The sequence below is a fragment of the Schistocerca piceifrons genome, chromosome 4, assembly GCF_021461385.2.
Source record: "Schistocerca piceifrons isolate TAMUIC-IGC-003096 chromosome 4, iqSchPice1.1, whole genome shotgun sequence".
NCBI classification, from domain to species: domain Eukaryota; kingdom Metazoa; phylum Arthropoda; class Insecta; order Orthoptera; family Acrididae; genus Schistocerca; species Schistocerca piceifrons.
The window spans coordinates 288,167,811-288,191,675 of record NC_060141.1 but is presented as its reverse complement, the minus strand read 5'-3'; the positions used below and the strand labels follow the sequence as shown (position 1 = coordinate 288,191,675).

At 40.5% G+C, this 23,865-nt stretch overlaps 1 protein-coding gene across 3 annotated transcripts in view; it reads left to right on the top strand.

Annotated features, from left to right (window-relative positions):
* The first annotated feature begins 7,262 nt into the window (after positions 1-7,262).
* Positions 7,263-23,865, top strand: part of LOC124795024 (protein D3-like) — a 60,356-nt gene continuing 43,753 nt past the window's right edge. Inside the window, exons 1-3 of one of the 3 annotated variants that reach the window (XM_047258794.1) lie at positions 7,319-7,398; positions 15,798-15,949; positions 21,675-21,776. In XM_047258794.1, the coding sequence (XP_047114750.1) occupies positions 21,717-21,776 (60 nt within the window). In that variant the 5' untranslated portion in view covers positions 7,319-7,398; positions 15,798-15,949; positions 21,675-21,716. Of the gene's footprint in view, positions 7,399-8,020; positions 8,176-15,797; positions 15,950-21,674; positions 21,777-23,865 lie in introns of those variants that run through there. The other 2 variants (XM_047258792.1, XM_047258793.1) reach the window with 2 other exon arrangements.

The window sequence follows — 23,865 nt, the reverse complement described above, 5'->3', positions numbered from 1 at the left end:
TCTCGTTCACTTTGTTTCATTAAACAAATCCTTTGGAAAAGAGTCAAAGGATCAACAGGAGTAATTTTAGGGCTCCCAGCTTTTACAGAATTGAATGCAGAAAGGAGAGTCACAACTTTATCTTTTCTATGGAACTTTACATCGTGGAAATTGTCACCTACTATTCTTTTCATGCCATTTCCCCCCCTCTTCGTGACACATATGACAATTAACATCCTCCGTTCCGACAACACCACTGCTGATAGACATTATAAAATCACTTTCAGGGAAGGGAGGGTGCACTGAAAACCAATCCCGCAGCTTACGCAAGTCTATGCCGTCTCATTCGATGCAACAACTTCTTGCATCTACATGCTGTTCTGATGTTACTGCGCTCCCTTCGCAATATGACTCAATTTCTTCACAAATGTTCTACATGTGAATCATACCCAATATCCATCTGGTTAATACACTATCCGTAATTCCTCGGCCAGAAGTAAGTCCTCCAGAACTCTTCATGGTTCTCATCAATGTTTGTTCTATAGTCATGTCAGAAGGAACCCCTGATGAATACTTTTCTGATCGCAGGATTGTAAAATGTCCTTTAGTTGTGAGCTTCTCATATTCTGATAAATCCATTTTTTCCTCGAGTCTCAACATATCCTGTAAGTAGAGGTGGCCACTTTTAGCGTATATAAAATGTAAATAAATAAAAATATAGCCCCCATGCCTTCATCTACTTGTGTTGCAGGTCAGTAACCTTGTTTCTGTCCAGTAGCTGTAACATGGTGAAAGAACTTTCTGTAGCAAAATCTGTGGTACCATTCATCTGCAGCAACCAAATCATTTACATTTTGAATCCGCTCTATCACTTGTTGACCAAATTCATCACCACGTTGTTTAGCCTGTTCTAATACTGTCGATTGCACTTCCAATTTCATTACTTTGTAAACAAAATTTCGTTTGGCATATGGCAATCTTAACTGCTTGGTTAAAAAGTCATCAGAGTTCCCTTTTGCACATAAGAAGCATTTCCCTTTGAAATTGAACTGACCTTTTTCCTGCGACCAACGTAGCACGCCTGTTGGTTCCTGAGGATGTCGAAGGCTAGCTGCTATCATTCTCTCATTAACATACTTCTTGTAGCATGCTTCATGCACCATCACTTCACTGAGCGTTTTCAAAAAACGTGTGTGAGCAGACTCCCTGCATTTAGCACTACAATCGATAAGTGTGCTCAGTCCTTTCTTTTTCACATTGCGTCCACCACTCACCACAGTTTTTTCGCAAATGAAACACAAATTCATGTCAGACATACTCATTTTCAGCACCACAACATAGACTGAATGGAAGCGACTCCAAACTGTAGGAACCTTATTGTTGTGTGCTAATAGCTGTCAGCACGCTGTGAACAATCACCAGAGTTAATCGCCTTCCGCCCGCCAAAGAGTAAATACGCTTTTGTCCGCTAAAGAACAATTCCTACATACTTTCTCTTATAACTGATCATTAATGTCAATCAACTGTAGAAAATGTACGGCACCTGCATGCAATCGTATTACATATTGTAACACAAATAAACTTCACGCAATCCAACGTGAATGTGTTCGTAGTCACTGAATATGATACTGTTTGTCCTGGCCTTGCAGCAGAGTGAGATGGTAAATTCCAATGAATAACATGATGAGTAATATGTTTATACTACACAAATAGAAACTGAAATAACAGTGTTCAAAAATTAGGTAATTTGCCACTTCGCTCAAAATTTGAAAAATTGGTATTTTTTGACGCGCTGTAGCGCCTTAGATACTGGGAGTAGAAAAAAATGGTAAGAATCAAATTTGTAGAGAATTTTGTGCTCTTTGAAAAACAAAATAGACGTCAAAGTGATAGGAGCAATTGAAACTGAGATATTTTGAAAAAAACTGAAAAAAGTCCGAAATTTTCGAGGTTTTTTGACTGCAGAAAATTTTCCCAAGAGAAATTTTGTTGGCAAAACTTGGTTTTCTAACATTTACAACAATATAAACGAGTTAAAAAAATAAAATCTTCTACCCTACCTTTTGCAAGGTACAGGCTTTTTTTCTGACAGTTTGACTGGACTAGATACCATTGTAAAGAACCAAAGACATGTGGCCATATATGTAATAAATATTAAAAAACACATAAAAGGTTTCCATCACGCACAGCTGTTAAAAGTAATAAATATACCAAATATTTTTACATACACGGGTGTTGAAGTGTTGCCAACCTATTTTTTACATCTTAAGTCTCACAGGACTTCTTCTTTAACTGTCCTTCTACAATTACTGGATATAGTGAGCAGTTATTGAATAAATGTACATCACACTGTAAAACTTGCTTTTCATTCTCTTCACTTTTATCATAACTGAATTCAGTTTCAATGATCATATGTATTGTATATCTGAACATCAACAGTAGTGTGATCTATTCTTGAGTATTGGTCGAGTGTTTGGAATCCACATCAGGTCGGGTTGAAAGAAGACATTGAAGCAATTCAGAGGTGAGCTGCTAGATTTGTTACCGGTAGGTTTGATCAGCATGCAAATGTTACGGATATGCTTCAGGAGCTAAAGTGGGAATCCCTGGAGGGAAGGAGACATTCATTTTGAAGAATGACATTCGTTTTGAAGAACACTACTGAGAAAGTTTAGAGAACCAACATTTGAAGCTGACTGCACAATTATTCTACTGCCACAAGCATATATTTCATGTAGGGACCATGAAGATACAAGAAATTAGGGCTCATGTGGAGGCATCTGGACAGTTATTTTTTCTTCGCTCTATCTGCGAGTGGAACAGGAAAGGAAGTGACTAGTTGTGGTACAGGGTACTCTCTGTCATGCAGATGGATTGCAGAGTATGTATATACATGGAGATGTAGATCATCAATATCATAACACAGATCAGCAAGCTACACCAACTACAAACTTCACGAAGTTCAGAAGTGGAAATGTGTAATATTGGTGTTTGCATTATAAATGGCAGATAACCACAATAATGAAAGCCAAATACTGGGCATAATACATACACATTTTAACTATCAGGTACCAAACTTGATAATATTGAACATAAGATTTGCAATTATTGATGATTAGTTACCAACTAGCCAAATTTTTGTGTATAACACCTATGTAAAGATTAATGTAGTACAGGAATGACAAAACGGCAAAATAGGTAAAAAATCCACTCACCAATTGGTGGCAGAACACACACATAAATTTTTGTAATTAGGCAAGCTTTTGAAGCCAGTGGCTCCTTCTTCAGACACAAGGGTTGAGGGGGAAAGGAAGAGAGGTGAAGGAAAAGGACTGGAGAGGTCTAGGAAAAGGGGTGGATTTCGGGAGTCACCCAGAACTCTGGGTCAGGGGGAACTTAACAAGCAGGATGAGAAGGAAAGACTGATTGCTGGGGACTGCACCAGATGAGATGAAAAACTGAGAGCTTGAAGGTGGAAGACAGGATAATATGCAAGACAGAGGTTACTGCTTAAACATTGTGTACACTCTAATAAGAGTGAAAAGCTAAGTGTATTTTACGTAAAAGAGGAAGGAGGGTGACGAAAAAAAAAAAAAAAAAAGTAGATAACTAAAACGGAGTGAAGAATGGAGTAGTACTATGAAGAAATGCTGAGGCAGAAGAAATTACCATAAATTAAGGCCAGGTGTGTGGCGAGAACCATGGACATTTTTTAATGCTAGTTCCGCAGGTGGGAACTAGCATTACAACATATCCTTGGTTCTTGCATTCAGAATATTCAACAAACCTCTGAAAGCCAGTTAAAATTCATAACATTTGCAAACATATTGGGCATAGCAGCGATCACAGTGAACAGTAATAAAATGTTATACACAAGAGTCTTTATTGCATAAATCGCATTTATTCATTAATGGTGACTGGTTTTGACCAAATGTGGGTCATCTTTGGGTCTACTTCAGATGATGGCATGGAGCAGGAAATGTGGGTACCACCCACTGATATCAACTGCTCACTGCTCACATCAGCGGTTGGCATCCACAATTCCTGCTTCGTTCCATTATCTCCACACGCCACCACTGGAGTATGTTCAAAGATGATCCACATCTGGTTAAAACCAGTCATCTTTCATGAATAAAAATGTTTAATGCAATCAAGACTGTTCAATATAATATTTAATTACAATTCAGGTTAGAGAAAATCATCATCCCCCACTGATATCACCAAGGTGTGCTCTCGATATTTACTTTTTGATGCTTATTGTGGTACACTTGTTCCTCTGTTGTATGACCTAATAAAATTGCAAGATATTAGTGGCATGTACACATAGATGACGGTAGAGGGCACCTAGTATAAACCCATCAGTGGCATCTGAACCAGCTAGAGTGAGCTCTTAAATCTCTGAATCACATCATTGCTCAGTCAACACGAAGGCTTACCTTACTCAGGCTGCAAGAATCTGTGCCCTTCTTTGTGTTAAACTTGCATCTTAAGAAAGAAAGAAAACTTCATAGAAAGAAGGAAAGAATAGTATGACTCATTCCTGTGAAGGCAAAGCATAGAATGTAGAGTTAAAAATGTCATTTTGGAATGATAGCACATTCAGCTCTCAGCATTCAATCTGTTTGTTGCTTTCCAACTCATATTCTATGTGAGTGGATTTAGGATGTTGCTAGACGGACACAGAGTATTGATTTTAGTGGGAAGGTTGCCTTACTCACAAAGCCAATTGTGTTGTTGGAGTTTTTCTAAAGATTCCATCCTTACACACAATGTATGATGCAGTCTAAACTAGTTGAAATGGGCTTTGCATGTGAAAGGTAAAGGTGCAAATTCTTTTTGAACTGTTTAGCCACTGAGGATTAAACTAAATTTGTTCCTGGAGTGGAGCAGCCCTCATGAGATTTTGTTACAGGTGAAACTAAAAATTTTTATGGCATTTAATTTCTTACATTTCCTCTCCACATTATTGAAAGGCAGCTGAGAAAGAGATGAAAAAAAGTAAAAGTTTGCTTGCTAGTAGCAGTCAAGGTATAAGTAACTGCTGTAGTGTGTTGGGTGAGCAATGACCACTATGGAGGGGTGAAAGAGCAGTTGTTTTAGACATTTTGGTGGCGGGTGCGTTCCCACCCAAGGTGTTGTAGGTTCAATGGGTCAGTAAGGGGCATGGGATACCAGCATGAGGATGCAGCGAGACAGATGGTGAGCATGTAAACTATTAATTGTACCACCAAGATACAGCAGTTACAGGTGCTCTCCCTCATCTGGTGGTGCAGCTCAACATTGACTCTTGGCATCAACAATCCACGGCATGGTCAGGTATCGATCTTTGTCCAAGTATTATAAAACTTAAATAATTTTTCGCCTCCAGATATCTGGTCTCTTCTGTGGCAGAACTTGCGTACGAAAATGCATCTAAAACCTCATGGGTCTTTTCTAATGTCTCACGAAAATAAAACAAAGCAAACAAAAAAATCAAGGCGATGACATAGCGACTGCACACATAAAATTTGGCGAAACAGAGCATACATTAACCAACGATTTAACAGTTTTGAACGAGTAGTTATACAAATGACTTTTGTTTCCTGGTGCCAGCAAACTGAAGTTTCAAACTATACAACAGATAGGCTAACCATTAACTCGAGGTATGAATCACAAACCTGTCACTGTGACAACCACTTTCCAAAATACCCAGTAGTTACCCTAAAACCCTCAATACCATTCATGAAACATCTGACCAACAAGGCTGGTAAAATAAGAAACTGTGCGACTCGGAAAGAGGTTCGCGGACCAAGATCTGTGGAGGCAGACTTAATCTAAACAGCGAACTGTCAGGAAGCAGAAATACACAGCTACAATTGTAGGCACAATATTTATTGCACAAATATATTGTGTCCACGTATTGCGCGGAAGTGCGAGGCCAAGAACGGCAGAATATTATTGAGCAATATTTGTGCCCCGGACGCGTCAATTAAGACTCAGCCTTTGCAGCGAACACGTCGGCATTCGATAATGTAGAAATCGTATGTATTGCGACTGCAGTCGCTACGTGATGCAATAAGAAAATTAATACAATAAGAAAACCTAGAGGAAGCGGCATTCGGCGAAAAACTGGCTTGGAAGGCGTTTTACAGGCATCCATAGTAACACGCAGCCTATTTATATTCATCTGCCGTCACTGTATCTTTGTCAGCATGTCTCCAAATCACGATAACTGGGAACTGCCGTGTATTGTCAATACATGGTGCAATACTGAGCTACCATCAGTATTTATATAGCTTCTCAGTCACCTTCAATACACTGCGGGAACCGCCAATGTCGCTCTCAGGCGGTCTGCATTATTGCGCAGCAGACATTGTTGCGCAATAAATATTGAGCGTGTAAGTTGTACGGGCTCCTAATTGCAATGGCGCTGTCGGTGGATGTTGTTTGTAGACCATCAACAAGGCAAATTAACAAAAAGAGCTCTCCCACTTGGATCAGAACTACCGCACAAGTACTGAGTTAGACTAATCAGGCTCCGAAATTGTCACGAAAGATGTGCGAATGCATAAATGCGGCATGGTTTGGACACCTTCATGACGGCTAAGAGACAAAATCCGCTACTATTAACACGAATGAACGCAGTGGGAATAAGTTAACTTCTGATGCTAGCAGATTTGGTTTGATTTTTATTTGGTCTTGTTAAATAACAGTCTGTACAAAGTTAAGTGTTGTAGGACAAGTGAATACACACAATATTACATGGGCAAAAATTGAAGAAAAAACTATAAATCCAATGTGAACACTTCCTCCCGGAGAAACCTCGACACTGACGTAGACGTTCCGTTAAAGGCCTGTGTGACTGGCATCTTTTGAATTTTGAAATGCTTTGTCATTTTTTGAGTCGTTCTTTACTAAGGACTGGCATTCCTCATAATTCTAATAATTTAAATTTATCTTGACTATGTAAAATTTTTTTTGCTGTTTAATTATTAATGCAGTTTCTAACAGCTGCTGCACCAAAGCACTGAATTATTGCATAACCAGCATAATTTTTCTCGTCCCTCATTAATGAAGTTTGCCTGCGTTTGAACTATAATTTCATTTCAGTTCATAATTAAATATTATTTTGTTACGTATATTATTTTGTTACGTATATGTATACTTGCTAGTTATAAAATTGTTTTGTATGAAGTGATACAAGCTTCAACTCGTTAATAAAATGCAAATATTATTTTCTCACTTGTAAGTAAATGGTTGCCATCTAAAAAATTGTTCTGATTTTATTCCCTCTCATCGAATTTCTCTGATTGACATCGACCTTGGAAACTGTTGAAGATGTTGTGTAGGTCTCTGATTGTATTCCGTAGTTCAGTTGGCGGAAAGAGCCGGTGTTTTTTGAAAGAAAGCAATTTCTTCGTTTTGAAGATAATATCACAAGTAGGTTGGCGTTTGGTTTACTATGAGGTTCTAGCATTTTTCTATACAAGTTTGTTGGCACTAATAATCCGGTTAGTTGGAATGAATTGCAATACAGAAGCGCCGGTTTTCTGTTCAGTGCCCAACTTTCGTTTCAGATATAGTGCAGAAGTAGTGGATACTAAGAGACCGATATAAATTTTGTAAAAGAAAGTTGTAAAGCTGACAACGAAGTCTAATGTCGGCATGTTATAGTGTTGTTGAGTTAATTGCGCAGTTATCGATTAGATAACGGCTAGACAACTGGAAAAAAATGTTATCCGTGTTGATGTAACTTGCAAGGACAACAGGCGACTATATCTCTATTAGTTGTCTTGATTGGGGCTTTCATTAAAGCAACGAAGAGGTATAGCGTGCTCGATTGGTTACCCGTACGTAAACGTGTGAGGACCATTACTCCAGTATATATCATTATATAGGATCGGTGGTAATGATGTGTGCAAGCGGGGTTGAAAATATCTTAAAAACATGTTCTTGTATTAGTCATGTTATTTTTTAGGGCACAAACGAGTGTAGAACTCAATCTTTACGAATTCGGCCCCGTTGAATAATTATAGATATTATGCCTGTTGTCGTTACTTCGCTGGGTTTTATAAATAGCCTACTTCATGTATCGACAAAATGTAATCGAATCACACTGTAAAATCAACACAACTAACAGAAAGTTAATGTTTAGCTGAAACAACCCTGTACTTGGATGAGAATGTCAATCTGGTACTTTTCTGCTTTCGGCCCAAGGTATTAGCTATATGGTGTGTCTGTAGGTCTAGCTGTTCAAATACTAGAACTAGTTTTCAGGATACATTGTTTTCTTGTTATTTGCGTAAAACTTGCACCTTTTAATTGGAAATTTGAGTGAAGTATCTTAGAAGACCTGCAGGAAAAGGAATTTAGTTGTAAGAAATTTGCGGCAACCCTGTGATTTTACAATGTAATAATTACATGTAATAAAGCCATTTTAACTTTGGTTTACAATGCTGCATTCATTTGGCCTCTAATTTTTTTCCATTAACCTTAAGATCAGAGAGAAATTGAAATTTGGTAGATGGTGTATTGATTAACTGTGGTCAATTGTTCAATATTCCTGTGAACACTATTTCAGATTTTTGTTCTATGCTTATTAGGTTTCACATTTTCTTTGATGCTCAATATTCATGCCCAGACCATATTCCATTTTACAACGGCTGTCACATTCTTCTCACAGTGTTGCAATCAGTTCTCATTCATGTCTTCCCATTCTGTAATACTGCTCTCAGGTGTCTTTCATTTTTATAGCGCTCCCATATTTTATCCTTCGGGTCATTCCGTGTCAAGTCAACCAATTGTACTGTATGATTTGAACCATACCCTCTGATTTGGATGATTTTTTTTTCGGGTGATGTACCCACTAACACTAGTTTAAATTTTATTTTCAAATTTTTCTGACCCTTGGTTTTTGAGTTTAAGGTTTAAAAATCAAAAAAAACCTCTGCTCTTGATCAATTGATGGTTGTTTTAAAATGCTGCAGCTGAAAAACTATAAAACCTAGAGAGCTCAAACTTGCACCATTGTTTTCCTCTAAAAATTCCCTTCAATTTGATATGTAACGACTGTTACCTAAATCTGAAAATTTTAAACTATTCCAAAAAAAAAAAAAAAAACCATTTTGAAATTTCTAAAGTATGTACCCTCGGAGATTTTTTATAAAAATTGTGTGTATTGTCTAGTCTGACTGACTACATGCATGCAAAATTTCAAGGTAGGGTCTCAATGGGTTCTTGTATAAAATAATATTTCATTACAGCAATACACACTAGTGAGGTGAAAAGCAGACTATTTCTAGGCTATGAATACTAAGGTAGGCCTATGTAATTCTAACAAACTTAAATTATTATGTTAGCCTTTTTATGCAACAGTACCCTCTTATTGTTAGTTAATTCATTAAATGATATAGTGTTGTTTTGATTTAATGTTCATGATTCTTTTAACTATGTATCAGAAGGAAGTGAACACATTTTAATTGGTAATATACGTGCTACAAGTTAAAATTTTGAATAAAGCCACTCACCTTCATCCTTAGTTGTAAATGGCAGAGATTATCTTTTTCTTGGTTTTCCAGTGTTATTTGTAATCATTTGCAGCAAGTTCCTTATATTAGAAATTGGCATATAATTAATTTCACTTGGGAAAAAGGTTAACTTGTTGATATTTGCATGAATAGAACTGTGTTTCTAATACTAATTGGTATCTACAAAGTTAATACACATGGTATTTATACAACTTAGTGTTTAGTGAGGGTAGGTGTAACATAATTGGGTCATCCCATGTCAGTTCAACCAGGGGCTCCAGCTCATAGTCTGATTTGACTGAAATTCAGTACACTAATTCTACTATGTGTGGAACACTCGTGTACAAAGTATTAGTTTCCCTGCCAATTAGTTCAAGAATTATGACTTGTGAAAGAAGGTGGTGTAACCCGGAAATTGCAACCCGCATCTGGCAATCTGTCTTCAGACCCAACTTCAGGGCTTAATAACTTTGGAACTATTCCACACAGTCCAGTGAAATTTTTACAACCCAGTAACATCCATTTAGAGAACACACTCCATGAATCAAAACACCAACAACATATTTTTGAGGGAAAATAAAATTCCAAAATGTGGTTAAAAAATGTAATATGTTAAAAGGTACATATTGTAGGTGCCCTCTATGCCAAATATAATTCACTTGAAAAGGGTATAATTTTTTGTGGTAAGCTTAATGTGGCCTAAACACACACAGAGCTCATCTTGCCCATATCAGTGCCGGCTGCTGTGGCCTAACGGTTCTAGGTGCTTCAGTCCTGAATCACACTGACACTGCTATGGTTGCAGGTTCGAATCCTGCCTCGGGCATAGATGTGTGTGATGTCCTTAGGTTAGTTAGGTTTAAGTAGTTCGAAGTCTAGGGGACTGATGGCCTCAGATGTTAAGTCCCATAGTCCTTAGAGCCATTTGAACCCATATCAGTCACACAGAGTTACATGCACACGAAAATACAACAATTTGAAAAATTACCTGAAAAACATGGATTTTCTTATTGTGGTACCACAAAAGGGACAAGTGATATCCAAGCCAAATTTCAAACACTGCATAAGTAGACCATAATATAATATGTGGCAAAATTTCAACTTGTTATTGCAAGGCATTTGTGTACAATAAAAGTTGACAGAGATATATTTGGTTAAGTTTCTTCTAACACGATTTAGCAAGTAATAGTGATGATGCATACAGCTTGTTTCAGATAAAGCTGCAGCAATTGTTGGGAACCATTAGGCAACAAAGTTAAACAATGGTAGTTTTCAGGGACAGAATGAGTCATTGTTAGGCAGGAACAACAAAGGAAACAAGCAACAATTACAGGTTACTCATGTTTTTAAGATTCTAGTTCAGACTGGTCAGTACTGTTGTGGAAAGTCAGTATGGAGGCAGTAGAGTGTAATAGTGGTGCTTTTGTTCAAACAAGTTGTGACAGTTCACAAGCCATAACTCTGGAACTAATTTGCAGGGGAACTTAAAATTTTGTACATGAGTGTTCCACACTTGGTGTGCTAAATTTCAGCCAAATCTGAGACTATCAGCTGGAAAATTTTCTCAAATTGGTTGAATTGAAATGGAATGACCCAATTTAAATGTGCTTCTTTTATGATTTTTAAGATTTTTTCCCAAGCAAGAGAGGAAAACATCATTTCTTTAGCACTTAAAGTGTAGGTTCGTCCCGTAGCTGTTGTTGGATTCGTTGTTTGTAAGAGAGTATTTCCTGCGACATCTAATACATCTCTTGGTTGTGGATAATAAAAAGACAGGGCTGGACCCTTTGGCTGTAAAAAAATTATTCGGTACATGTCATTGTATTTTTCTTCATTGCATCCTAGCCACCAAGAGTCATCATATGCTACTGACACAAAACCAGCAGCAATATTTTCCATATGTGACAGTGTTATTTGGTTCAGTGTTCTCACGTATTCAAGAGACTCATCCAGACTAAAATGATAAGGCTTGATAGTAATTTGACTCTCTGTGCAGGGTTTATATGAGTGAAACTTTTGTGTTCCTACAATCGCTTTTGATTCACTAAACTGAGGAAGTAAGTGTTCTTTGGTCAGTTCATAGTCCTCTGTTGTGTAATATTCAAAGTCAATGTTTTTTATGTTTTCCATGGCAAATACATAAAGTGATTTGTGTGTTAAGATTTGTTGGTCATATGGCCTTTGTCATGGGTGACTGGAATTCGGTAGTAGGAAAAGAAAGAGAAGGAAACATAGTAGGTGATTATGGATTGGGAGGAAGAAGTGAAAGAGGAAGCCATCCGGTAGAATTTTGCACAGAGCAAAACTTAATCATAGCTAATACTTGGTTCAAGAATCATGCAAGAAGGTTGTGTACATGGAAGAAGCCTGGAGAAACTGACGGTTTCAGATAGATTATATAATGGTAAGACAGAGATTTAGGAACTAGGTTTTAAATTGTAAGACATTTCCAGGGGCAGATGTGGACTCCGACCACAATCTATTGGTTATGAACTGTAGATTAAAACTGAAGAAATTGCAAAAAGGTGGGAATTCAAGGAGATGGGACCTGGATGAACTGATTAAACCAGAGGTTGTACAGAGTTTCAGGGAGAGTATAATGAAAAACTTGACAGGAATGGGGGAAAGAAATACAGTAGAAGAAGAATGGGTAGCTTTGAGGGATGAAGTAGTGAAGGCAGCAAAGGATCCAGTAGGTAAAAAGCCGAGAGCTAGTAGAAATCCTAGGTTAGCAGAAGAAATATTGAATTTAATTGATGAAAGAAGAAAATATAAAAATGCAATAAATGAAGCAGGCAAAAAGGAATACAAACGTCTCAAAAATGAGATCGACAGGAAGTGCAAAATGGCTAAGCAGGCATGGCTAGAGGACAAATGTAAGGATGTAGAGGCTTATCTCACTAGGGGTAAGATAGATACTGCCTCTAGGAAAATTAAAGAGACCTTTGGAGTAAAGAGAACCACTTGTATAAATATCAAGAACTCAGATGGAAACCCAGTTCTAAGCAATGAACGGAAAGCAGAAAGAAAGGTGGAAGGAGTATATAGAGGGTCTATACAAGGGTGATGTACTGAAGGACAATATTATGGAAATGGAAGAGGATGTAGATGAAGATGAAATGGGAGATATGATAATGTGTGAAGATTTTGACAGAGCACTGAAAGACCTGAGTCGAAACAAGGCCCCGGGGGTAGAAAACATTCCATTAGAACTACTGACAGCCTTGGGAGAGCCAGTCCTGGCAAAACTCTACCATCTGGTGAGCAGGATGTATGAGACCGGCGAAATACCGTCAGACCTCAAGAAGAATATAATAATTCCAATCCCAAAGAAAGCAGTTGTTGACAGATGCGAAAATTACCGAACTATCAGTTTAATAAGTCACAGCTGCAAAATACTAACTCGAATTCTTTACAGACGAATGGAAAAACTGGTAGAAGCCGACCTCGAAGAAGATCAGTTTTGAATCCGTAGAAATATTGGAACACGTGAGGCAATACTTACCCTACGACTTATCTTACAAAATAGATTAAGGAAAGGCAAACCTACGTTTCTAACATTAGAGAAAGGCTTTTGACAATGTTGACTGGGATACTCTTTTTCAAATTCTAATGGTGGCAGAGGTAAAATACAGGGAGCGAAAGGCTATTTACAGTTTGTACAGAAACCAGATGGCAGTTATGAGTCGAGGGGCATGAAAGAGAAGCAGTGGCTGGGAGCGGAGTCAGACAGGGTTGTAGCCTATCCCCGATGTTATTCAATCTGTATATTGAGCAAGCAGTAAAGGAAACAAAAGAAAAATTCGGAGTAGGTATTAAAATCCACGGAGAAGAAATAAAAACTGTGAGGTTCGCCAATGACATTGTAATTCTGTCATAGACAGCAAAGGACTTGGAAGAGCACTTGAATGGAATGGACAGTGTCTTGAAAGGAGGATATAAGATGAACATCAACAAAAGCAAAACGAGGATAATGAAATTTAGTCGAATTAAGTCGGGTGATTCTGAGGGAATTAGATTAGGAAATGAGACACTTAAAGTAGTAAAGGAGTTTTGCTAATTGGGGAGCAAAATAACTGATGGTAGTCGAAGTAGAGAGGATATAAAATGTAGACTGGCAATGGCAAGGAACGCATTTCTGAAGAAGAGGAGTTTGTTAACATCAAGTATAGATTTGTCAGGAAGTCGTTTCTGAAAGTAATTGTATGGAGTGTAGCCATGTATGGAAGTGAAACATGGACAATAAATAGATTGGACAAGAAGAGAATAGAAGCTTTCAAAATGTGGTGCTACAGAAGAATGCTGAAGATTAGATGGGGAGATCACATAACTAATGAGGAGGTATTGAATAGGATTGGGGAGAAGAGGAGGTTGTGGCTCAACTTAACTAGAAGAAGGGATCGGTTGGTAGGGCATGTTCTGTGGCATCAAGGGATCACCAGTTTAGTATTGGAGGGCAGCGTGGAGGGTAAAAATCGTAGAGGGATATCAAGAGATGAATACACTAAACAGATTCAGATGGATGTAGGTTGCAGTAGGTACTGGGAGATGAAGAAGCTTGCACAGGATAGGGTAGCATGGAGAGCTGCATCAAACCAGTCTCGGGACTGAAGACCAGAACAACAACAGTTGCCTTTGTAAACTGGCTTTAGCAGGTAGCCGCTTAACAGTTCCGCCAAGGCCAACACATGCAGGCTTGCCATGGGATGTTGCACAGAACTCCCACTCTGCCTCAACTTCAAAATCAGTTTTATGCAGCACTGCCATCAGAAAAGTAAGTAATCTTTTTTAGTGCAAAAGGCAAGGTTTGCTTTATGATTTCTAGCAGTTTTTTCTGGAATACATAGAAAGCAAGTGTATTATGTTTCGGGCAATCTGATATGAAGACATGCTGCAGATGTTTGTTTTCCCTCCCATTTATAATATATGATGAAAGGATGCAGTGGAGCTTGGGTGGTAGTCCAGTGGAATGATTGTATTTCATCTTGTACTACGAAAGAGTAGTTTTCTGCAAAATCACAGTTGACTACTACATGGCCTTCAGTTAAATTGTCCTTGATTTCGCTGTAGTGTTCTTTCTGTTGACTAGCTATAAATGAATGAGTTTTTACCTTCATTAGAGTGTCCAAAAACTCATCCATAAAGTCATCAGTACTTTTTACTACAGTTTCCATCAAACACCTATCTACAGTTACCCAGTTTTTGTGGGTAACTTCATCAGTCATATCATCAGTGAACTTTGCATTCAATAGATCTTTAAGTCTAGAGACACCAGGACATTCCTTACAAATATCCATAAAACATTGTTGTGATGGTGGATTGCACATCATCTTGACTAGGCAGGAATGATAAGATTTCAAAGTAGTTTTATCTCCATCCAAAACAAAATTTTGCTTCTTAGCACCATTCATCATTAGCTTAATGTTTTGGTGTAAGGTACACACACAAACAGTAAGTGTGCCACTTCTTCCAGCCAGGATACAGTTCCTTGGTCTTAATTCCCAAAACTTGGAAAACCCAATTTTGTTTGCAGTGATCTTTTCCTTAAATAATTGGTATATTTCTTACAAATTTGCCAACACTAGCCTCTTTTGAACCTGGATCTTTCCATCTTTATTTCTTATGGTCACACAATCTTTTTTCCCTGGCATCATTCTGCTAATGTCGTCAGAATTGTAAAAGTTTTTATACCGTCAACAACATTCTCATTTAGAGTTTTTCCAGGTTTAGGATTAGGATTTGACAAAATTCCTTTTTCTTTTACTAACAATTTTACTACACGAGCCATGTAGTTTGTCACTCCAAATTCTTCTTCTATTTCCTGACAGCTCCAGCTCATAGGTAAGATAGACAAAATCATCATGTTTTCACTTCTTTTTGTTGTTTGAGCAAACTGTTCTTTTAACTGTTGAATAATCTCTGATTCATCTTCAGAATGTTCAGTAATAACATCTTCAGGGCTCGATTCTGGTGGTAAGTTCTTTTCTAAGCTAGACTTTATTTTATCAAGTTTTTTCTTTGTATAGGTAGGCACAGCAAACTTTTTCTTCTTTAGTGGTGACTCACCAATGTGTTCCAGTGATGTGTTCAAATAGTCTACAGGAGATTGAGGGTCAACAAAAGAATCGTTTACATTTTTGCTACTGCAACGTAAAATGTCGTTTTCTGTTTTGTGTTTGTCTCTAACCTTTTTCTTACATACATCACATATTTTCATGCCACTAACGATTCCTAAGTCTAGAGAGCACATCCAGTCTGTTACATTTCTTAGTGATTGTACACGGACTTTCTTATGATGTTCTTCTTTAAAAGGGTTACAACATCGCTGCAGCGATTAACGATCACTGGCGGGCGCTACAGCGTCACAAGCGACATCCCTGCATTGAACACCTCATCACCTTCAAACGGCTGTGAGCGCGGGCCCGCCGCCTTATCTGCCAAAGCAAGCAGGAGTGCTGGGAGCGGTATGTGTCCACCATTGGCCTCCATGTGTCTCCATTGCAGGTCTGGGCCAAGATCCGATGCCTCTATGGCTATCGGACCCCTGTCAGCGTCCCTGCGCTCTCACTGAATGGAGCAGTTTGTACAGACTCCGACGAAATTGCCAACAGCTTGGCAGAGCATTTTGCTCTTAGTTCCGCTTCTTCCAATTACCCGCTGGCCTTCCGCTCCATTAAAGAGCGGATGGAACGTCGGAGCCTTTTGTTTCGCACCCACCACCCAGAATCTTACAATGCTCCATTCAGTGAGTGGGAATTTCGCAGTGCCCTAGCCGCTTGTCCTGATACCGCTCCTGGGCCAGATGGCATCCACTGTCAGATGCTGAAACACCTTTCAGTGGACTGCCAGCGGCGCCTCCTCGATCTTTACAAACGTCTTTGGCTCGAGGGGGAGTTTCCGTCACGATGGCGGGAAAGCGTTGTTGTCCCCGTTTTGAAACCTGGAAAGAGCCCTCTGGGGGTGGACAGCTACCGTCCCATTAGCCTCACCAACGTTCTTTGCAAGTTGCTTGAACGGATGGTGAGCCAGCGCTTGAATTGGGTACTGGAGTCTCGGGGCCTTCTGGCTCCGTCTCAGGGTGGGTTCCGTAAAGGCCGGTCCGCCACCGACAATCTGGTGAGCCTGGAGTCGACCATTCTTACTGCCTTTGCCCGCCGTCGGCACCTGGTCGCTGTCTTTTTCAACATGCGGAAGGCGTACGATACGACATGGCGTCATCACATCCTTTCTACGCTTCATGGATGGGGTCTTCGGGTCCCTCTGCCGATCTTTATCAGAAATTTTCTGTCGTATCGTACCTTCCGTGCAAATCGCGGCCTCATATAGTTCCTCCCACGTCCAGGAGACTGGTGTGCCACAGGGTTCTGTTTTAAGTGTCTGCCTGTTTTTAATAGCCATTAACGGGCTCGCTGCAGCCGTGGGAAATTCTGTCTCTGCTTCCCTGTATGCTGACGACTTCTGCCTTTACTACAGCTCAACTGGCATTGCAGCTGTTGAACGTCAGCTACAGGGCGCTATCCGCAAGGCGCAGTCTTGGGCTGTAGCTCATAGGTTCCAGTTTTCGGCAGCCAAGACCTGCGTTATGCATTTCTGCCGGCGACGTACTGTCCACCCGGAACCGCGGCTTTATCTTGCCAGCGAACTTCTTTCAGTGGTGGAATCACACATGTTTTTGGGGGTGGTTTTCGATGCCCGCTTGACTTGGCTGCCTCATATCCGGCAGCTCAAACAGGCGTGTTGGCGGCACCTCAATGCTCTGCGATGCTTGAGCCACACCCGCTGGGGCACCGACCGCTCTACCCTGTTACGGCTGTACCAGGCGTTAATCCAGTCTCGCCTGGATTATGGGAGCCTGGCTTATGGCTCAGCATCCCCATCTGCGTTGCGGGTGCTGGACCCAATCCTCCATAGCGGGATACGCCTTGCCACTGGTGCTTTCCGCACCAGCCCTGTGGACAGCATACTAGTGGAGGCAGATGTCCCTCCACTGCGGTTACGACGCCAACAATTACTGGCTGCTTATGCTGCCCATGTTTTTAGCTTGCCCGGGCATCCAAATTACCGTGTCCTGTTCCCGCAGTCAGTCGTCCATCTGCCAGACCGTCGGCCCCGGTCGGGTTGTCCAATCGCCATACGCGTCAAGGAGCTTCTCTCTGGGCTTGGGTTTTTCCCTGTTCCACCTCCTTTCGGGGCACTTCTGCGTACATCCCCGTGGAGTGTGCCTCGTCCTTGCTTCAGCTCGACTTGGCACAGGGCCCAAAGGACTCAGTACCTCCAGAGGCCTTCCGCCGCCGCTTTTATTCCATCCTGGCCACGTATCAGGGCTCTGGCATAGTTTACACTGACGGCTCGATGGTCGCTGGTCGAGTCGGTTATGCGCTAACTCTAGGGGACCATTCCAAACAACGTTCCTTGCCGGATGGCTGCAGCGTTTACACTGCTGAGCTAGTCGCCATCTTTCGTGCCCTAGACTATATCCGCTCCTGCTCAGGTGAGTCCTTCGTTATCTGTAGCAATTCCCTGAGCGGTTTACGAGCTCTCAACCAGTGTTTCCCTCGTTCCCGTCTGGTGCTGGCTATCCGGGAGTCCCTGCATACTCTTGCGCATTGCGGCCGCTCTGTGGTCTTCGTGTGGACCCCAGGCCATGTTGGGATACCTGGCAATGAGAATGTTGACCGCCTGGCGAAAGAGGCCACTAGTAAATCATCTCTGGAGATTGGCCTCCCGGAGACTGATTTGCGGGCAGTCTTACGCCGCGAAGTTCTTTCGGTTTGGGACGCTGAATGGTGCAATCTGCCCACGCCCAACAAACTCCGTCCCATCAAGGCGACGACGACTGTGTGGCGGTCGTCCATGCGGGTCTCCCGCAAGGAGTCTGTTGTCCTCTGCCGGCTGCGCATTGGGCGCACTCGGCTTACGCACGGCCACTTATTGTGCCGTGAGGACGCACCTCTATGTCGCTGCGGCTCCGTTTTATCTGTGATCCATATTTTATTGGAGTGTCCGCTTTTAGCTGCGCTCAGGCAGTCGTTCGCACTGCCTGACACGCTCCCTGCCCTTTTAACAGATGACTCTGCTACGGCTGACTTAGTTTTACGTTTTATTCGGGCAGGGGTTTTTTATCATTTAATCTAAGTGTTTCTGTTTTATCTTATTGTTTTGTGTTGATTCTGGCCTTTGGCCTCCGGTTTTAAACTGATTTTTTAATGTGTTTTAAGTGGTTGGCTTTTCCTTTTTTATTTCTATGGTCGGCCAACCACTGTCACACTCTGTGTGATTTTAGTTCGTTTTGTCTGGTCTTTGTCTCAGTTTCTCTTGTTCTGTGTCGTCTGTGCTCTATTCTGTTAATCGTTTTTCTTCTCTGTGGGTGTTTTTAGTACTTGGAAAAAGGGACTGATGACCGTAGCAGTCTGGTCCCTTTAATCCCACAAACCAACCTACCAACCACATGTAGCATTGTGAACACAGTAGTTCCAATATTGGAAGGTCAGAGTCTGGAGCATACTCATCATGAAGTGGTAGAAGAAATGGCAACACAAAGTTACTGGGAATGTTGAAATAAACCTCTAGCTAAAGTTAGGTATTGAACTGGCCGCGAAAACTTGTTTGTGTTGACAGACTGCTCTGTAGGGCAGCCAGAGGTCGAGGTTAAGTAGGAGGATGACAAGTAGGTTGTGATTTGGTGAAGCCAGTGAATGGGAAAGCATAAAATCCAGTTGTGGTAGCAAATTGACTGGTAGTGGAGCCTAACGCTTACTCCCTTGACACATTGAAAAATGCAGGGGTGTCCAATATGTTACTTTTACCCAAACAACCTGGTCCATGTTCATAGTAACTTCATGAATGGGCCCAAATAATGGTATAAAAATTCTATTCTTTGTATAACTTGAAAAGAAACAAAATCATGACTTGGACTGCAGCCTTCAGTCCTCTACTATCCACTTGATGCGCTGCGTGTCCCATTGAAGACGTGGTGCTTTATGCCACTGTTAGCAATGGCATCTCCTGCAAGGCCTCCAACTGTGAATGTTCATTGCAAGCATTTTCTGTACAAATTTCAACCAGAAACGGGTTGAAGTAGGTTTGAATTCACTGACAACAGCAACTTATCTGATTTGAAACCAGTTTTCATTGCTATGTGTGACACTCGTCTGTATTCTGTTATTTAGGACTTTTTTATCATCAGTGTTCTTGCGACATCATACATGGCCGTGACTTTAATACTATTCATTTTAGACTCATTTTACAGTCTGTGTTGATACACAAACAAATTGGATGACTTCATGGTGCGATCATGACCACATTCCAGCACAATCGTTCATTGCTGCCATTCTTTTAAGCCTCCCTGTCGATCCATCTTACTGCACTGAATCCCCACAAGCTTACCAACTGGCAATACACATTAATTCATTGCCAAGACTTATGTAAGTGATGGAGTGTCACATGACAATGTTCTACCAATTCTGCACCTTCTACAGCACTCTAAAACTGACCAATGTGCTTGTGTAATGGAGTGACTAATATTTTGTCGGTGAGCTTATTTTCTTTTGTTGTTGTTGTTGTGCTCTTCAGTCCAGAGACTCGTTTGATGCAGCTCTCCTTGCCACTCTATCCTGTGCAAGCTTCTTCATCGCCAAGTGCTTGCTGCAACCTACATCCTTCTGAATCTGCTTAGTGTACTAATCTCTCGGTCTCCCTCTACGATTTTTACCCTCCATGCTTCCCTCCAATATTAAATTAGTGATCCCTTAATGCCTCAGAATGTGGCCTACCAGCTGATCCCTTCTTCTAGTCAAGTTGTACCACAAATTCCTCTTCACTCCAATTCTGTTCAGTACCCCCTCATTACTTACATGACCTACCCATCTAATCTTCAGAATTCGTCTGTAGCACCACATTTTGAAAGCTTCTATTCTCTTCTTGTCCAGACTGTTTATCGTCCGTGTTTCACTTCCATACATGGCTACAGTCCATACAAATACTTTCAGAAATGACTTCCTGACACTTACATGTATACTAGGTATTAACAAATTTCTCTTCTTCACAAATGCTTTTCTTGCCATTGCCAGTCTACATTTTATATCCTCTCTAATTTGACCATCATCAGTTATTTCGCTTAGAGCTATGCATTCCTTGCACCTGTTAGTTTTTAGTTGCTTAATCCTTCCTTTAATAGAACTCTCAACATCTTTTTGTTGTTTCAACTTCTCCAAGACATAATTATGCTACTTAATTTCCTGTCTTTCTGTGATGTCTTCCATTTTAATCAGCAATCCATAATAAATAAATTATGCTTGTTTTGGAGTTTATAATTTGGTTTTCAGGCATCTGTCTCACTCCCACCCTCCCACTCCCCCTCCCCCATCTAGTCCACATTTTCCTTCTATTTATTTTTGCTAGTCTTTCTTTTCCTGCAGTTTAGTTCCATTTTCCATCATTATTACAATTAAATTTTTCTTTCACTGAACATATTTGAATTAATTGTTTTGTCTCATCAAACATTCTTTTCAAAATCTTCTGATCGAGAGAGCTAGTGGAGATGGAAGCATGTGCCACTATGGTGGGTCTTAACATAATATCTATCTCAGTTCTGATGTTATGTTTAGCATTCTGTTCCTCATAGTTCACCATAATAACCATTTTCTTATTCGTTATTGGACCTTTTCTGCAGTATCTCTATTTTGATTTTGTGTTGACAGTTCTGTACTCACCTAACCATAAAATCTTCCCTCCAACATGTCATACCATTTTGCAGCACCTCTAATCCAGTCAATCCAAGCCATCCATCCACACCACCTGTGCCTTGATTCTGCCCCCCCCCCCCCCCCATTTCTTGTGCCCCAATTCCTTTACATTTTCTCTTTTCATGTATCTACCTATCTTCCTGCCACAACCTCTCCCCCCCCCCCCTCCCCTAGTTCTTCACACATTTCTCTTGCCTCTCTCTTTCCATCTCATTGTTAGTCTGAGTATCCTTTTTCACCATTCCCATCTTAGCTAGTATAGTTCCTTTGAGTATGTTACACCATAATTCGTGCATGTTGCTTTTCCAGTCTGATTTTGTTGATGATGGGGCATTGAACCTGAATTTCCCTACTTACTGCTCCACTCTGTACACCACTTTCTTATGATTGATAGACTTTTATTGTGCAGTTCTCTTTATGGTTTCTATTTGCTGATTGGTTTCAGGATAACAGCAGGTTCTTCAGCTTGGGCTGTAAGCTAAAAAGCATGGATAAGCACCAAGTTGCGCCTGACGTTATTGATAAGGCCCCTACTCAGGTCTTGGAGGTAAGTTACTCCTACTTACTGGTACATTGTTTTGGACAAAATAGTGAGTATATGGATTTGCTGTAGAAATGTTCCATAGGAGTAAGAGTATAAAATAATGTGTGTATGTTGTAAAGTGACTGAATTTCCAGGTGTTACCAACCTGTTGCCCTGAGTTATGCTGGATGGTGATAACTGCTCTCCTAAAGGTTTATGGAGTGAACAAACGTGATTGTTGATGCACTTTTATTTATGTTTCTCTGTGGCATTTTGTAACACTTACCAACATGGAAGTCCTATGCAACCATGAGTAAGCAAACCATATCCCCTAGCATTTTTCCTGTGGTCTCTATGTTTGCTTGAGCCACCTGCCATTGTGACATGAGTTATAATAGCAGTGAAGACTATTTGTTTCTGTAACCATTAAAATTATGTGATGGTTCATTTATGAATGACTACAGGTACTGGGTTTGAACTGCACAATATCTTTAAAATTTTTTATTACAGTAGTTCACCCACTACGCAGAATGGTAACCACTCCATGGGTGGCATTATCAGGTACCTGCATGGTGTTAGCGCCCCAGACTATTCAGGGGCTAATTTTTACCTCTCCCCAAGATGGGACAGGTGTGGTGTACCTTATTTGGGACAAGAGGTGTCTGCACTATGTTGTCCAACCAATAAATCCATCTCTGGTTGCTATTACATTGGTGGGGTGATGACCCTTTTGGTCATAGTGGATAGTACCCTGGCAGAACAGTCAGATTGAAGAGACTCAGTACTGGCGGCAATATTAATGCAGCAGTCTCCAGGTGCATCAACTTATTTACAGAGAAAGGATATAACAAAATAAATTTTCCTCTTAGCTACAATGGAAGCCAACATGTTAAACAAAGAAAGATATTTGTTCCTCAGCTCCTGATCTGTGAGAGGACTGGCTGTGAATCATCCCCAAGTACCAAGCCACTATTTGTGGTGGAGTAAATTTAAGACAAGAATAGCTAAGTCATTTCAGTGAACAAAATACAGAATGATTCTGTATTGATATAAACGTCTTTTCATGCTAAGTCATGAGCATTGTTAGTGTGATCAACTTGGCAGCATCCCTTATGCCTATTCCCCCCCCCCCCCCCTCCGTTCCTCCTCCTCCTCCTCCTCCTCCTCCTCCTCCTCCTCATCATCATCATCATCAAGGACCTAAATGTTTTCTTCCACAGGGACTTAATACAATACTTAAAATTGATGACAGTTTATGAACAAATGTGGAAAGATAGGGTGTCCATTTTGTGTGTTCGGTCCAGTAAGTGCCTGAAGATGACAAAATAGACTCAGGAGCAATTAGCTTGGGTTTTCGGGGTGACTCATTACCAGAAAGGTTACTGTTGTGATTTATTGGAGTGATGTAGAACCTATGTGCAGCTCCTGAAAAGGTGCTTAAAACGTGTGAAATTTGGCCATACATCATCTAGTTGCACGACAAATGAAGCTATTTGTAGAGATTGCAGATGATCACTGCATGAGGATCCACCTTGTTACAATTTTGAGAAGTGGCACTCCTCCCTCCCTCTACCTTCACCATCCCATTATCCTTCTCCAGATCACAAACTGCCACATCATGGCAAGTCAACATAAGGTCTAAGAACTCATGGTCTTTGATCATTTCATATGCCAGGAAGTCAGAAATAAGTAATATCAACTTTACCCTGTCCATATGACAGCTACTCCCAAAAAGTACTCTCTCCATGATGTATGATGCAGATGAATATTCCCTCTCCCTCCTTGTTACTGGGCACTAGTGGTCACCTTACTTCAGTTGTTCATGTGATGATAGGGGTTACCACCTCCTTCTCCTGCACTGTGGACTTTGACTATGGCCATTAACACCACTTAGTAGATGCTTGCTCCATCCTGAGCCTACTACCCTAACCACCACAACCCCCCACACTAATGACACACTTGAGCTGCAAAACATACTAGCTACACAGTATCTTGTATAGAGACTTTTATGTAGGCATGTTACTCATGTCAGGTGTTGAAGTTAGATTCAGCAGTAGAGCAATTCACACTGTGTAACAAGTGTTACAACTATTAAATTATAGACCTAAATGAA